Below are 15458 nucleotides of genomic sequence, written 5' to 3' on the forward strand. Positions count from 1 at the left end.
CCTGGAAGGGCCTGAGGTGGTGATGTTGGAGTGAAACCTGAAAGGCAAGGGGCCAGGAATGCAAAGGGAGGGGAGAATATTCCAAGGGGTGAGAGTGGTGTGAGCAAAGACACGGAGCTAGGAAAGGGATTGCTGTTTTCAGGCACTGGGAGGTCAGCAAGGCTGTTAAAGTGAGCAGAGGAATGTGAGACGCCAAACCAATGACTTTCTGTCACACTTAGAGGAACACCCAAACTCCTTACCTTGGCCACAAGGTCCCTTCGGCCCACTGTTACCTCTCTAACTCCATTTCCTTCTGTTTTCCCCCTCCCTCGTTCCCTTTGATACCCCCTGGCCTCTTTCCATTCCTCCAAACACATCCAGCACCTGCTGGCCTCAGGGCCTTTGTGTTTGCTGTTCCCTTTGCTTCAACACTTGATCAAACGTAGATACCTACATTTTCTGAGAATCTCTATACAAGATACTAACCTCAAAGGGAAAGCAGTAACTTTACAGTGAGGACACCTGACAGACACCGTAAGCAAGGGTTGGAAGTCCTCACCAGTCACGAGACAGAATCTCATGTGCCTCTTTGACAGGAGGCAGGGAGAAGGGCACGGCATTTCTGACTTCCTATCAAAGGTAGCTTGACTAGAACCATGAGGAAATGTCAGGCCACAAACCTTAACTAAGGGACATTCTGTGAAATAAGTGCCCTGTAGGCTTCAGACCTGACAACCGAATGCAACAGGAGTCATCAGCCAAGTGGCTGTTCCCTCGTGTACAAGGACAGGAGTGGGACCTTTAGTCAAATTTGATAAAGATCTTCCAGGACAGGGTTGTTTCAGTACTCGCCTCCTGACCTGGAAAACTGAACTTTGGTCATGCAAGACAATGTTCTCGCTTCAAGTAGGATATGTGAACACGGAAGGGGAGAAGGAGGGAGTGCGCAGGGAGTGTCACAGGAACCCATGTGAAGGGTCGATGAGAACACTTTGTATTTTAAGGTCAAATTTTATAGTAGGTTTACGGGAAGCTACAAAGAGAGAATAGAGTTTCCCTACAACCCAAACCTACATTCCCCTGTAACATCCCAGTGTAGTACATTTGTCACAACCATGGACCAACTGGGACAGCATCCTCATCGCCTGTAAAGGGCACTTCCTGCCAACAGGAATTACAGGGTTGACGTTGACCCTGATCTCCTCACATAACGTGTCAGGTTTCTTCACGGAAAAGTTCCTTCCCCCCTTCTTATACTGTCTCCTTTGGAAGGAAGTCACTTTGCAGCCTACATGTAAGGGGGGGTGCCCCTCCAGAAACTACCTGGAAGTCTGTTCGGATCCATCTGTTCCCACCATTTACCGTTGACCTCCGTCCAAACTCACAGATCATGATCTCTGCATATAAGCCAGTGCTATCCTATTTCTTTTGTTGCTCCAAGTTCTCTCAGCCCAGCAGGAGCACTTTCCACAGGCCCCTGAGTCCCTTCTCATGCCCCCCATCGAGAAGGCTCTGCCTTGCCAGCTTCTGAGCGGGTCCTCACTTCAGGGCACTACATGGCACTCCGCACCTTGAATCATGTTTAGTATTGTTCTTTTTGGAAGTTTTCTGCTCCAAGCCTGCACGTGCAATTATTTTTAAAATAAAGGTAAGAATATGTGAATCAGCACACTCTGGAAAGCTAACAGACACGTATTAAATTCCAGCCACCCTGGAATGCAGGTGACAAAAGCACGGGAAAGCTGCATCATTATAGTTTATGCCGGCACTGTCAGGAAAACTAAAATACTTCTGCAGACAAAGTCAATTCTTGTCCACTGGGAGTGGCTGGATCAGTTGAGAGACCTCTGCAACATGTTGGCGACGAGGTCCCTGACATACAGGAAGAGATCTCAGAGGCTCTCATTTTTATCAGTGACCAACACACCCCATTAATAATGTCCATCTCTAGGCAGGAAGCCAGAAAGATGCGGCAGGTGCAGTCTAGACACTCGGCATTAACTGGGAGGCAAGTCGCGCCTAACCCAAACCAAACCAAACCAAACCGAAGGGAAAGAGCCTTTTTTCTGATGCTCTGTGCACCTGCACAGAGAGGAAATGAGCGAGCACCAGGGGGAGCGCTGGGGACCTGGGATCCGGGCGCATCTCCATGTCGCCGGCTCCCTCAGCTCCAGCGTTGCTCCTGTTATTACACAACACACAAAGTTTCCCACGAGCACAACAAAAGATGACTCACCTCCTCAAAACTAGTTTCCAATTGATAAAATTTTATTATTAAAATGCTCCCACCTGAAAGTCCCTTCGGGAGAAGTTCTACAGAAGGAAGCACCACTACGGCCAAGGAGCTACGTTTGCCAGAGGGAAGTGGAGCGTCAGCCTGTGGGCCCCCGCACGGGGGACCCAGGGGCCGCGAGGGGACCCAGCGGGCTGAGGTAGACTCAGGATGCCCCCCACCAGAGAGCAAGGGGAGTGACATCCACCCCAGGGGCTTCAACTGAGGCTTTTCTATAGAAGTTTCTCTGCTACTGTGCTACTGGTCTTACAACTGCCAGGGCATCCTTTTGTTACCAAATAAATAATAAAGTCGATGTGAAGTGAGAAAAAGCCACGTGTTCCCTGGGCCTTGGCTGCAGCAAACGCAGATTCGCTGAATCTGACTCTTCTGCTACCCTCAATCAGGGTCTCTGAGACCACATCTGTGAAGCCCCAACCCGTCTGGGGAAAGTCTGACATTCAATTCACCAGGGCCACGCCCGCCCTAGTCCCCAGATGGGAGCAGACTGAGCTAAGCACGGGTACCCCAGGGTAAAGGGGGCAGCCATCAGGACCCCAGTCTGTGAGGGCTGTAACCAGAAATGCCCCCAGCTGAAAGCCATCACGACTCCTGTTCACATACCAAGGTTGTATTGGAATTTGGGGGCCTTAAGGCTCCCTGGTATAACCTAAGTGGGGAGAAGAGGATATGCAGGCAGTGCCCAGCACCAGGGCGCAAGGGCCCTCGCAGAGAACCCGCTCCCTCACGCTCAATTCCAGGGCTCAGTGGTGCCTTGAGCACCCTCCTCGTTCAGAGCCACCAACCCGACCACCCCACCCTCGTGCTCCCCCTTTCCACCCAGGCAGCTTCTGAAGACCTGGTCCCCAGGTCTCAGCCTGCCACACCCGCACGCCCCAGGAAACGTCTCAAGTCCCTCAGTGGCTCCCGCTGCAGGGGCGCCCACCCCGACAGCCAGAGGACAAGTGCAGGTCCAGGTGCCCAGGTCCCGGGAGCGGGTCAGCCAGGGCCAGGCTCCGCAGGCAAGGAAGGGCCCAGGGTGGCGGGCCCCGGTCTGAAACGAGTGTCTTTATTGCTTGTACCGTACAAATGGGAGGAATGGGGAAGGCCAGTGGGGAGGACAGAGAATTGTCAGATAAATGACATACACACACAGAAAGGAAAAAGACCCCCCACCCACCCAAACCAACCCTCACCCCACCCTAGGATGTCTCTCTCTGAACTACCTAGTACAGGAGGTGGGGCAGGGAGATCAAAGCCACAACTAAATTCCACACACCCAGAGATGTTGGTGAGGAGAGAGGCTGGGCAGCAAATGGACCCCAGGTGTGGCTCCCCCACGAGGCCAGCACCCTTCCCCTGTGGGATGAAATGCTGGGGCTGAGGATAGGGCCCAAGCATGCACGCACACACACACGCACACACACACACACACACACACACACGCACTCAAGGCCGGGACACACTTGCCCTGACACACACATACCGAACACACATGCACACACACCCCCATATGCACCCAAGTCCCAGATGCACGGGGCCATCCAGACACAGGCTGACACACGCACACGCAAGCCCACAGCAGTGACACACGTTCACCTTAAGGCTGCAGAACGTGGGGCCCAGGGAGGGGGAGGGAGGGTGGGAGGGGCCCTGGAGCCTCCCCTGCTCAGAGGCCACCCCCCCAGTACGTACCAGAGAACCCCACTCCCACCCCCTCTTTGACCCCAGTCCACAGGGCCCAATACTGTCTCGGTGCGAGATGTGTAACAGCTGGAGCTGGCACCCTCCGCCCCCCGGCAGCCAGAAGGGGGTGATCCCAACCCCCATCCTTGGCAAGGGTTGGGGCCGGGCCCGGGGCCCTGCAGGAGTTAAGGCCAGCCGGAAGGAAGCCCTGGTAAGGCACAGGACTGGGTGGTGGGGAGGCTCAGTCCCTAAATGTCCCTCCTGCCTCATCCACAGGGTCAGGAGAGCAGCTTGGGAGGCTGGGGAAGGCAGGGCAAGGAGGCAGTACCCATCCCTGGGGCCTTCCTCATGCCCCCTAGGGTAGACTGGGCCCCACCTACAGGAGGAATTCCCCAACCCCCAACCCCACAGCTTCCAAAGCCCCCCCCCCCCACCGCCTGTCCCTGGACATTATTGCTTTGCTGCCCCTGTGGGGGGAGGGGCCGGACCGCCAGCGCCAGGCCGCGCTGAGCCCAACAGCACCAGGGCACTGTCCGCAGGGCGTCGTGTCCCAAGAGATGTCCCACAGGAAGGCAGCCTCTGACCAGGGCAGCGGCACAGGGACAGGCTGGCTGCAGGCATCAGGCCAGAAATCTGGGCAGGACCCGCAGCTCCACATGGTGCCCTATGCTGGGGCTTGTGTTGATTAAAAACCGGAATCTCTCCAACTGCCCGAAGCCCTGGTCCTGGGGCGGCTAGTGGAGTCTCCCAAATCCTGGTCTGGGCACCAAGGTGAGGACAGGACAGGATCCTGGAGGTGGGGCCACCAGGACCGCCGAGGTCAGTTTGGCAGAGGGCTGAAAAAACTGGAAATGGGGGTGAGCAGGTGAGGGATGGGGATGCAAACAAAAAAAGGCAAAATAAAAAGTTTAAAAACAAAGAGACAAGCCCCCAGGGCGGTGAAGGCAGCCGTTTGAGCATCCTGAAGCGGAGTCAGCGGCGGTGGGCGGCTCTGCTCACTCCCGGATGCTGGCTGAGTAGGAGAACTGGGGAAAGTGGGTCCGCTGGTCCAGTTCGAGGGAGCCCAGGCTGTCATCTGTGGGGGGCAGGTGGAGGTGAATTGGGGAGAACCGGCCTGCGGAGGACCCAGCACCCCAAGTGCACTTCCTGAGGTGGGCAAGGGGGCCTGGCCTCAGGAAGGAATACAGGTAGCATGAACCCCAACTGGCACAGGTCCCCCACCCCCACCCCCAGAGCCTGGCCCACAGGCCCCACAGGCTGCTCCCTCTGCGAACTTCACTCTCCCCTCTGGCGCCCCACTCTGGTCTAGCCCAGACCTCCCCCCACCACACCGGCTGCCCCTGCTGCCCTGCCAGTCCAGCCTCCATGTGCAGCCAGAGGAACTCTGTAAATCCCAGAGGCAGCCCTACCCCTTCTTGCACCAAACCTTTCCTGCCTCCCCAGGGACAATACCAAACCTTTCCTGCCTGCATCAGGGACAATATGCAAGTCCCTGTTCCTCCCAGAAGCCCCCAAGATCCTCTTGCTCTGGGCCCCGCCCCCCTCCATCCCTCAGATGCGCTGGCTTCTGCAACACTCCCACTCCTGGACTCCATTCCCTCATGCCATTCCTTCTGCTCAGCTGCCACGTCTCCTCCTCCTGACTTGCAGACTAAGTCAGGCATTTCCTCTGGGTCCCCCAGTCCCTGAGCTCCTACACCTTAGACCTGAACACTCTGAGCTGTTGCCCCACCTGGCCCGAAGCTCCCTCAAGGCAGGGCCAGGGTTGTCTCAGTCACTGGAAGGTCCCCAGCACAACCCAGCAATGGCTGAGTAACAGCAAGAACTCAAACAGGAGCAGAGGCAATGCACCAATCAGGCCCCAAAGACCTGGGCAACTTGAAAAGACAGCTGTGACTGTGCCATCCTGGCCCTGACAGCTTCCTGTGTGCCACCCGAGCTCTGGAACGTGCTGTGGCTGATGGCTCCCAGTGACCCTCACTGGGTCCAAAGGTGCCGAGCCCAATGGCAGAAAGCCCTGCGAGCAAACTACAGCCAAACTGCCCGGACATGGCGCGGGGCCCATGAGCTTCCTCCCCGGAACAGGTCAAGGGCAGGCCCCACCCCTGCACACCCAGCCAGGCCCCGCAAGGGAGGGCCAGACACTCACAGCGGTCCGGGGGCGTGATTGTGATGGACTGGGCAGTAAACTCATCGTCAAAGTACCTCGTGTCGACCTCAGAGGTGACCTGAGGTTTGAAGGGTGGCAGAAGCTGTGGAGGAAAGGAGCCCAGACTCAGGACCCTGGGGTCAGGAGACCTGGCCAAGGCCACCCTCGAGCGGGAGCCGGCGGGTGGCAGGGCTCACCTTCTTCTGCACCACGTCCTGCCAGCTGACGCTGACGAAGAACCTGTGCTCCATGACCTCCCTGGCGTCGCTGGGCCCCCCGCCGAGCCTGGGCAGAGATGGCCATGAGCACCAGCCTCCCAGGCCCTTGGCTTCTGCGAGAGAGGCTTTCGGTGCAGGCCCTGAACAACTTTAATGGATCTGTCTCGGCCACAGACCACACGGCAGAGGAGGAAACCGTGGCTTGGGGGTGGGGGTGGGGGCTCACGGGCCCAGGGTCAGAGCCAGGGAGCCTGCAACCTGGACTCCAAGTCCAGAACGGGAGACAGGAGGGCAGGCTGAGCCACCCTCAGCCAGGCTCGGGGCTGCCCTGTCTCTGAGCATCCCCCAAGAACAAGGTGGCGCAGGCACAGCACTAAGGACAAGCCCAGCCCCAAGAGCGCCCTCCCTGGGGGCCTGCATCAGGGACAATACGCAGGCATGCGCCTGTGACTCAGCCCCCTTCAGGCCAAGGGGACAGTGGCAGCAGGTGGCCTTGGGCTGGGCAGGAACAAACTCCAGCCCTCACCTCTGCTTGGGGTCCTTCTTAAGCAGCCCAGCAAGCAGGGACTTGGCCTCAGGGCTGAGCGTGCGCGGGAAGCGGATCTCTTCCATGAGGATGAGCTCGAAGAGGCGCTCGTGGTCCTGGTTGTAGAAGGGCAGGCGGCCACACATCATCTCGTACATGACCACGCCCAGCCCCCACCAGTCCACCGCGCGGCCGTAGTCGTTGTCCTCCAGCACCTGGGCAAGGAGGGGCAATGAGGGGCCAGGTCCACAGCCCTGGGGCCACTGGGCTCACAGGGACCCAAGGGGGGCCATCCAAGGAATGTGAGCCTGTCCTCACAGGGTCTGAGCTAAGGAAACCACACAGGTCTGAGAGCCCCTCCTCCCTCGGCCTCACCCGCCCGGGGACCTCCAGCCCCAGGCACCTCAGGTGCCAGGTACTCGGGCGTCCCACAAAAGGTTTTCATGGTGGCCCCGTCACTGATGCCTTCTTTGCATAGGCCGAAGTCCGTGATCTTTATGTGGCCATCTTTGTCCAGCATGAGGTTTTCTAGCTGTAAGAAAAGGAAAAGTCAACGTATCAGGGTCACGTCTTCCCAAGGCTTTGCACCCCCTGGAACCCCACAGGCCCCAGGAAGGCTCTGGCCTGGGGTGATAGTTGTCATGGCCGGGGCTCCAGACCGATCACGGGGCATACCCCCAGCAAAACGTTAAGCCCTTGCGGCTCAGAGGGAGGCCACGCCCAGGGCAGCTGGAAAAAAAGCCAAGGTAGAGAAAGATGGGAGACAGGCCCTGCCTACCTGCTGCCCCCATGGGCTACAGCTTCCCAGGCTGGCATCACTAGTGAGCAACACTTGCTTTCTTCCTGCATTTTTTTTTTGTTTAAAAGCAAGCTCTAGGCCCAATATGAGGCTTGAACTCCCAACCCCAAGATCAGGAGACGCATGCTCTGCCCACTGAGCCAGCCAGATGTCCTTCTTCCTCCACTTTTAACTAAACTTAACACAAACGGGCAATATAACGAGCCTGTGTGGAAGCTCCACCAGTTCAAGAAACCATCCCAGACCCCAGAACCAAACCCCATGTACCCCTTCCTTGTTATGAATCATCCTCGCAACTGAACACAAACTCTAGTCCTCCACTCTTCTTTATAGTTTCCCCACCTAAGGACGCCCCTATAACATGTGGTCCATCCTGGCTTCCGCTCCACATGAGCCTGGGAGGTGCATGTGCATGGCCACGGGGCCGCAGTTCTCTTGGTACCGGCTGTGCAGAGCCTTCCAACCAGTCCCAGACAGTGGAGTGTGGGGCTGCTTCCAGCCTGGGGCTCGTGTGAACTGTGTGCCAGCAGTGTGGGTGCACCCAGGCTCTGAGGGAGACACAGGGACATGCTCTGGCTGTGCATAACCCCAGGGCAGAATGGCTGACCCACAGGGCGTGCGGACAATCGGCGCTGGTGGATTCTGCAGAACCATCTCCTACAGTGCTTGGATAAATACACCCGCCCCTCCCCAGCCCCCCTCTCCCTGCATGGAGGTGTGTGTTCACCAGGGGTCCCAAAGGGCCCCCAAGGCCACTGAAGCAGGTGGGTCGGCATCCCATGGCAAGGTGGACTCAGGAACACGCAGGTAGATAGACCCTCTGCAGAGGAGGAGGTCCGGGGCTGAGGGCCTGGGTCCAGCCTCCCTGGTGTGAGCTCCGCAGGTGCCACGGGCCAGGAGACAGGTGCACGCTCACCTTGATGTCACGGTACACCACGTCCCTCGAGTGCAGATACTCAAGGGCAGAGACGATCTCCGCGCCGTAGAAGCGAGCCCGCTCCTCCGTGAAGACACGCTCCCGGGACAGGTGGAAAAACAGCTGCAGGAGGGAGGAGGGGCAGGAAGTCATACGTCGGCCCAGAGGAGTGAAACCCAGGATGCTGCCCACTGGCCCCCAACCTCCAGCCCAGTGCCATGGCGACACCTACTCCCCGAAACTGCAAGTGACAGCGGGAGGAACCAAGTGAGAGATGATGAGAAGGGACGAGCTCACCAGGAGGAAAACACGGAGCGGGACATGAAGAGCGAAGGACAGTCAGGAAGCATCAAGGGGAGAGTCAGGAGGGACAGAGTGTGGGGACGGGGGAACGGAACAGTGAGCAAGAACACGCAAGAACACAGGTCACAAGCAAGGGACAATAAGCCATGAGAACAATGGGACAGATAAAGCCCACTGTCAGGAGCCAGCGGCTGACACCTGTGTGCAGGGAGAAGGCTGTGAGGGATGAGGAGCAGGTGACAGCCCAGTGAACACGAGTGGCGGCCTCCACCCAGCAGGAGAGCATGGACCGGCCTGCGTGACCCCCTCCCCATACATTTTCTTTGCCACCTTATAGAACGCACTCCAGAGCATGCTGGCCACCCACCCCGCAGCCCTCCATACTCTCAGCACCTGCGTGTGCACCCTACCCCCAACTCACTAGCTGGGTGAACTTGGGCAAGCCACTTAACCTCTCTGGGCCTCAGTTTCCCCGTCTGTGAAATGGAGGTGATGATGTCTGCCTCAAGGGTTGGGCGGTGACATCCAGCAAGGTCCCTGCCACCCCCACTGTCTCACTCGTGGCTCCCCTCCGCTACCCTGACGATTGGGAAGGAGACATGGGAAGCTGGCAGGGGGCCTGCTGCTCACCTCGCCGCCATTGGCGTACTCCATCACGAAACACAGGCGGTCATGGGTCTGGAAGGCGTACTTCAGGGCCTGTGGGGCAGGAAAACGGCCAGGGAGGGAGGTGGGAAGAAGGTAGGCTCTCTGCTGATTCCGCAAGCACCCCCACCCCGACCCTTGTAGCCAGGGCTCAAACTTCAGCTTTACCTTGGGGTACATGAGTGAGCTTGTGTTACATGAGGGAGCTTGTGGCCCTGAGAGCAGGGAAAGGGTTACTGGGCTGAAGGATGCTGTCTTTAGCCTTCAACGAAACTTCTGAGAGGTGCAGCCAGGGAGACATTCAGTTTTGAGCAACTCAGAGCTGTTTCACCTCTCTCCACAGATGTGTTGCATGCACACGCGCACACACACGTTTGCTGGCTGGGAGTCGGCAGTGGCTTGAGAGCCAACCCCAAAGATAAGGATGCACAAGTGATCTGCCCAATAAACAGTAGTTCTCACTATGCTCTAAGGAGTCCTTACAGAAAGTTCCTCAAAGAACCCTTGAGTGACCCCTCTGCTCGTGACAAGTCTTCTATTCTCTGTCTGCTACATCAAAGTACCTCATAGAATTTCATTTGAACAAGTGCCATGGCTTAATACGACACCTGGACAGCAGCTAAGCTAAGGAAATGACCCATCCTATAAGCCATCTTCCACCTGGTCCATTTAACTGATGGCTGCTGGCCTCGATGGAGACTGCAGCCCACAGAGGTGTCTCCTCAGACTAAGCTGACAGCAGCACAAGAATACATCTCCTTCTAGGACTATATTTAAACAAAGAAACAAAAAAACAATGTTCCTACTCTGACCAGCTGGGCTAAACCCATCTAACTCATGAACAGCAGCTCTCCTGGAACCATCTTGTAATGTGGTATCATCAGTCAGCCGAAACACTGCTATGAAGCCACCATCTGTGAAGAAGCTGCCAAACCTGGGGTTTGGTTCAGGCCATTTGGGGAGCCCAACACCATCTGGCCCTGACCACCTGGCTGACACGAAATCCATGCTTCAAGGTGGCGGGGTTGGGCTCTTTTCCTGAGCCCCGTTGGAAGCAGGCCTCTCATGCGCACAGGGAGGCCAGGCCCTGCCTGAGAGGGAAGTAGCACTCACGGTGAGGAACGGGTGCCTGGTGTTCTGGAGGACCCGGCTCTCGGTGACCGTGTGGGCGACTTCATCCTGCAGAGAGAGGCTGGGTGAGGGGCTGGCGGGCAACACCACACCTGCACCCGCCCTCAGCTCAGGGATGGGGGTGCAGTGCTTCAGGGAAATGCACTTCCATTCCTAACTGCTCCACAGAGAAAGGCAGACTATCATCTGCAAACCAGAATTAAATTACAGCCCCATGGGCACCTGGGTGGCTCAGTGGGTTAAGCGTCTGACTCTTGGTTTCGGCTCAGATCATGACCTCACGGGCTGTGAGACTGAGACTGAGCCCCGTACTCAGCGGCGAGTCTGCTTGAAGATTCTCTTCCTCTGCTCCTCCCCCCACTCCCGCTTTCTCTCTCAAATAAATAATCTTTAAAAAAAAAAAAAAAGAAAAAAGAAAAATGCCCCAGACAAGGCCCATCATGGCTCACTTTCAAAGCACCGAGGCGAGAAGTTTATAGGGACTTTATGACAGAGGGCTCGAGCTGTCACCTGCGGAACCCACCAGGCAAGTTTAGCATCTCTAAGGAGGGAGAAGCAGTCCCTATAACACCCTGAAGGTGACCCTGCAGGCAGTGGGAATCACCCCTGCAAGTGCTGCTGATGAACAAAGGAAGAAAAGCTGATCAGGGCTCTACCCCGGGGAGCAGCGGGTTCCCGGTGCGTCCCCACGATGGCAGCATCATGTGGCCCAGGAACTTGGGAGAAATGCAAATTCTCAGGCCCCTCCCAGACCCACCCAATCAGACACATGGGGGTGGGCCTGGCATGGGCTTCACAGGCCCTGCAGGCCACTTGATACCACTCAAGTGTGGTATCTGCTGAAAATCCTATACCGCCTGCAGCACGGGGACACCGGCTCTTCCCGGGGCTGAGTCCATCCCCAGGGGACACGCGATGATGATGTCTGATGACATTCTTGACAGTCACAACTTGGTGCTAGTGGCTCTGGGGGTGAAGGCCAGGGTGCAGCTACTCCTCCTGCGTGCACCGGACAGCCCCGCTGTACAGAATGATCTGGCCCTGAAGACCAACAGTGCTGAGGCTGAGGAAGCCTGACTTGGGGGGACGGGCAGCTTTGCTGGAGGAGACCACAGCTCCATTAAAGGCTTCAAAATCTTTAGCTGTTAAAGATCTGAATCTAAGTATATATGGGTTTGAGGCACCTGGAGAGATCAGCTGGTGAAGCAGCTGCCTTTGGCTCAGGTCCTAATCCCTGGGTCCTGGGATCAAGCCCCGCATTGGACTTCCTGCTCAGTGGGGAGCCTGCTTCTACCTCTCCCTCTGCACCCCCCAGGTTGTGTGCTCGCTTGCTCTCTTAATCGCTCGCTCTCAAAATTAAATAAATAAAATCTTAAAGTATCTGTGGGTGAAATTATACAATGTCTAGAACATGCCTTAAGATACTCCAGGGCAAACAAAGGGGAGGGCAGACTAATGAAATAAGATGGGCCAGATACTGACAACCACTGAAGGTGGATGTCAGCTACGTGGGAACCCACTGTGTTTACTTTTCTCTTAAATACTTGGTGTATGTCAGGAACTTGCCCTTTTAAAAACTTTAAAGGGAGAGAAAGAGGAACAGAATTCCATTCTGGTCCAGCCTCCTATGGAGAGGCCCTGAGCCACGCCCCCTGCCACAGGGCCTCCCCGCTGGCCCATTCTGTGGCCAAGAGACCTGCCTTCAGGCCCTGACAGCGCCCACTGGGTGAGGCCTAGTCAGACACTCCACCCTAGTCCCTCGTGCGCCCGGAGGGCAGGGTGAGGTGGGCCTCAGGCTCCCTGAAGGCACAGGTGGCCAGCCAGCAGCTGCCCCCAGGGGCACCCACCTTGGCGATGATAACTTCCTTCCGCAGGATCTTCATGGCATAGTACCGGCCGCTGGCCTTCTCTCGCACCAGAATCACTTTGCCAAAGGTGCCCTTGCCCAGAAGTTTGAGATAGTCGAAGTCATTCATGGTCTGCCCCGGAGAGGGAGAGAGTGTCAATGCTTGGCACATGGCCCACGGGAGGACATTTTAACAAAGAGAAAAGGAAAATCAAAGGACACTGTTGCCAAAAGGCTTGGGCATAAGCAGGAAGGGAGGCTCTGGGTAGCAACTCTTTGCTCCGAAGTGGCCTTCAGACGGGGCTCTCCCAGGCAGGAGGCCCCTGGGAGGGTCGAACATGGGGGCAGACAGGTCTTCGAGGTCACTGAGGATGCGGCTGTCCCTCCCTCCAGGGTCAAAGAGCAGCCCTGGGGAACCTACACCTGTGTATCAGCCATCCCACAGGGCAGTCCCGGAGGGTCCCGGCCGTGCCCCTGCGCGCTCTGTAGGAAACCAAGGGCAGCAGGGCCAGTGTTGGTGGGGGTGCTCCCAGACAGGCTGCCTGCACCTCCAGCACTTACCACCTTGGCCCGGGCCTTGCTAACTGCCACTTCCATCTCCTCAGCCGCAGAAGGGTCGCTGGGGGAGCCACACTTATAGTCCATGGGGTCCTCCCCTGGGCCCCGCTGCTTGAGGCTGTTGGCGACCATCTGAATGGCTCGCATCCACTCTTCCCTGCGAGGGACAGGTCACAAGAGCCATGAGTCCCAGGGAGCCTGGGCAGGAAGGACTGAGCCCCACCCCCTCCAATGGGAGCAAATGACCCAACACCTTTGAGCATTCTGGCAAGATATGTCTGAGCTGGCGGGGAGCCAACCGGTCAGGACTGACATTTTGCAGATCCTCTGGCTGCAGTGGGTAAGAGAGGGCAAGAGTAGAACGAGGACAGAGACTGAATCTATGTGCCAGGAGAGGCCTGGCCTGAGGGCCACCTGAAGTGAGCAGTAATTCAATGACCAAAGAGGGGAGACCACCTTTCTTCACAGCCCCTTGAAAATAAACCACCACCCTGAGCCACAGCACTCCTCGGGATTACTCCAGAACAAATGACAAGCGCGATGATTTGTAAAAGCAAACCAAGAGTAAAATGAAGAATTCATCAGCCAAAGAAAGCCGAAGATCTTATACAGCAAGATTCCCCGGAGGGAGCTGTCTGCCAGGAGGACTCAGGGACAGAGGTTCCTAGTGGGGCAGAGACGTGAAGCAGAAGGTGGCAGACAGGGAAGCAGGTCCCAGCCAAAAGGAGCTTGTTTAAGAATAAACTATTTCTGTCACTCACGATTTAGAACTTGCTTGGAAATAGCTTTCTTTTGATACTTGCAAACTGTTCTGTCTCTAGAAAGGGAAAAGCGGTCTAGGAAGAAGTAAAGCAACCAGAGGCCACAAAAAAGAAAGTAGGAGGGTGAATGATACTCCATTTTCCATGCCCCTCCCAGGTTTGACTCACCACACAGTTTTAGGTGGCTTGACCGGCTATGGACTCAGCTTAGGTCTATGAAACAGCCCCGTGAATGGTGAGAAAAATAAAATACACACTAAGAACAAGAAAATTCAAAGAGCCCAAGAGGGCAACTTTCCAGATCACAGCAGTTTAGATAAACTTCAGTGAGACCGGGGGTCAGCCTCATTTCTTCCAGAATCATCAGCCCAGCCCCAGGCAGGAGGTGAAGCTATGCTTGCACTCCGGAGGCACGGAGGCCCCCAGCCAAGGTCACACAGGGAGCAAGCGGCTTAAGGAGCTGGGGCTACCCTGGGGGGCTGCACTCAGTCTCCTGCTCCTCACATCCCAAGGGGCACTACAGCCACTCCGTGCCACCCGGCAGTGCCACGGGTACTTCGTCCTGCATTCTGACACTGCTGGAATCCGGGGGCACCTCACAGTCGGTGGCCTATCTCGATTGAACTAGGTATCACGTTTGCATGGTATTAGAGAAAACAATGGTATGCCTCCAGGTGATGGCATCTTGGATCTCCCTGGGCGCTGGGAGGTGCTGGGAATGCATGTGAAGCTTCTATGTAAGGAACGCTAGGCAGCTCAGAGAATCTAGACGCAGACCTGGACGGCCTGAAACACCTTAAGGGAAAAAAGAACGCACGGAACAGGGCAGCGTGTCACGCTGCTGGAGTTAGAACAAGAGCAATGCACACACAGGCACGTGTGCTCACGACCCAGCACGGACCCCTCTGGAAGGGCGTGCTTGACACAGAGCCCTGGCTGCCTCTAGGGAGGGGAACTAGGAGCCAGGGGCAAGGGGGAGTCTAATTCCACTATCCCCCCATCACAAACACTCCCAGAGCACACTTGTCTGTCCTTCTGTGTTACAGATGGGGAAACTGAGGGACAGATTGGTTGGGGGAAAAAGGCAAAACAAAAACCCCACCATTCAAGAAAAGCATAGTGGGTGTTCCGAGCCTGGTGGCTGGAATCACAGAGGGCCCGTGACCTTCCAGAGCCAAGGGCAAAGCTGCTCTCGCTCCACTCCACGGCTTGCTGAGCCGGGCAGTCACTGCCACCAGAGGCCTCAGCTCACATCCGGAAGCTCCAGGTCTCAAAGTGGCCTGCTCACAGGAGATGCTGCTTCGTAAGACAGATGTACAAATGCTGCCAGTACCAACGCCAGGTGCTAGCACACTGGCCCTCCCCAGGCTGAGTCCGGGGGCCCCATAACCGATGTATGTCAGGCCCCCGAGGGCAGGGATTTCGTCTGTCTGTGGTACAATGCGACACTCGAGTGAACACTCAGTAGGTACCTGGGGAACGAGCAAGCAAGGAGGCCAAAGCTCAAGTAGCCCCAGACCCGGTGCACACACAGGTCCAGTACACACTCACACAGCTGACACTAAGGCCCGGCGCACACGCAGGCAGGGCAGGACTGGCCTCTTCCCTCTCTGAGCCAAAGCCTCGGGCTGCCATTTCTCAACTTGTTTTAACCCATGACCTCTTT

General features: G+C 56.7%; 1 protein-coding gene across 11 annotated transcripts in view; it reads right to left on the reverse strand.

Moving 5' to 3' along the window:
* Positions 1-3302: 3302 nt before the first annotated feature.
* Positions 3303-15458, reverse strand: part of AKT2 (AKT serine/threonine kinase 2) — a 45430-nt gene continuing 33274 nt past the window's right edge. For 6 of the 11 annotated variants that reach the window (XM_082709226.1, XM_082709229.1, XM_082709231.1 and 3 more), the window contains 9 exons: positions 13035-13188; positions 12475-12606; positions 10610-10675; positions 9482-9550; positions 8549-8671; positions 7237-7365; positions 6834-7048; positions 6090-6192; positions 3303-5015 (listed from right to left, as the gene is read on the reverse strand). In XM_082709226.1, the coding sequence (XP_082565352.1) occupies positions 4761-5015; positions 6090-6192; positions 6834-7048; positions 7237-7365; positions 8549-8671; positions 9482-9550; positions 10610-10675; positions 12475-12606; positions 13035-13188 (1246 nt within the window). In that variant the 3' untranslated portion in view covers positions 3303-4760. Of the gene's footprint in view, positions 5016-6089; positions 6193-6286; positions 6375-6833; positions 7049-7236; positions 7366-8548; positions 8672-9481; positions 9551-10609; positions 10676-12474; positions 12607-13034; positions 13189-15458 lie in introns of all 11 variants that reach the window. The other 5 variants (XM_082709234.1, XM_082709235.1, XM_082709236.1 and 2 more) reach the window with 1 other exon arrangement.

This window comes from Mustela nivalis (assembly GCF_964662115.1).
Source record: "Mustela nivalis genome assembly, chromosome: 18".
Classification (NCBI taxonomy): Eukaryota; Metazoa; Chordata; class Mammalia; order Carnivora; family Mustelidae; genus Mustela; species Mustela nivalis.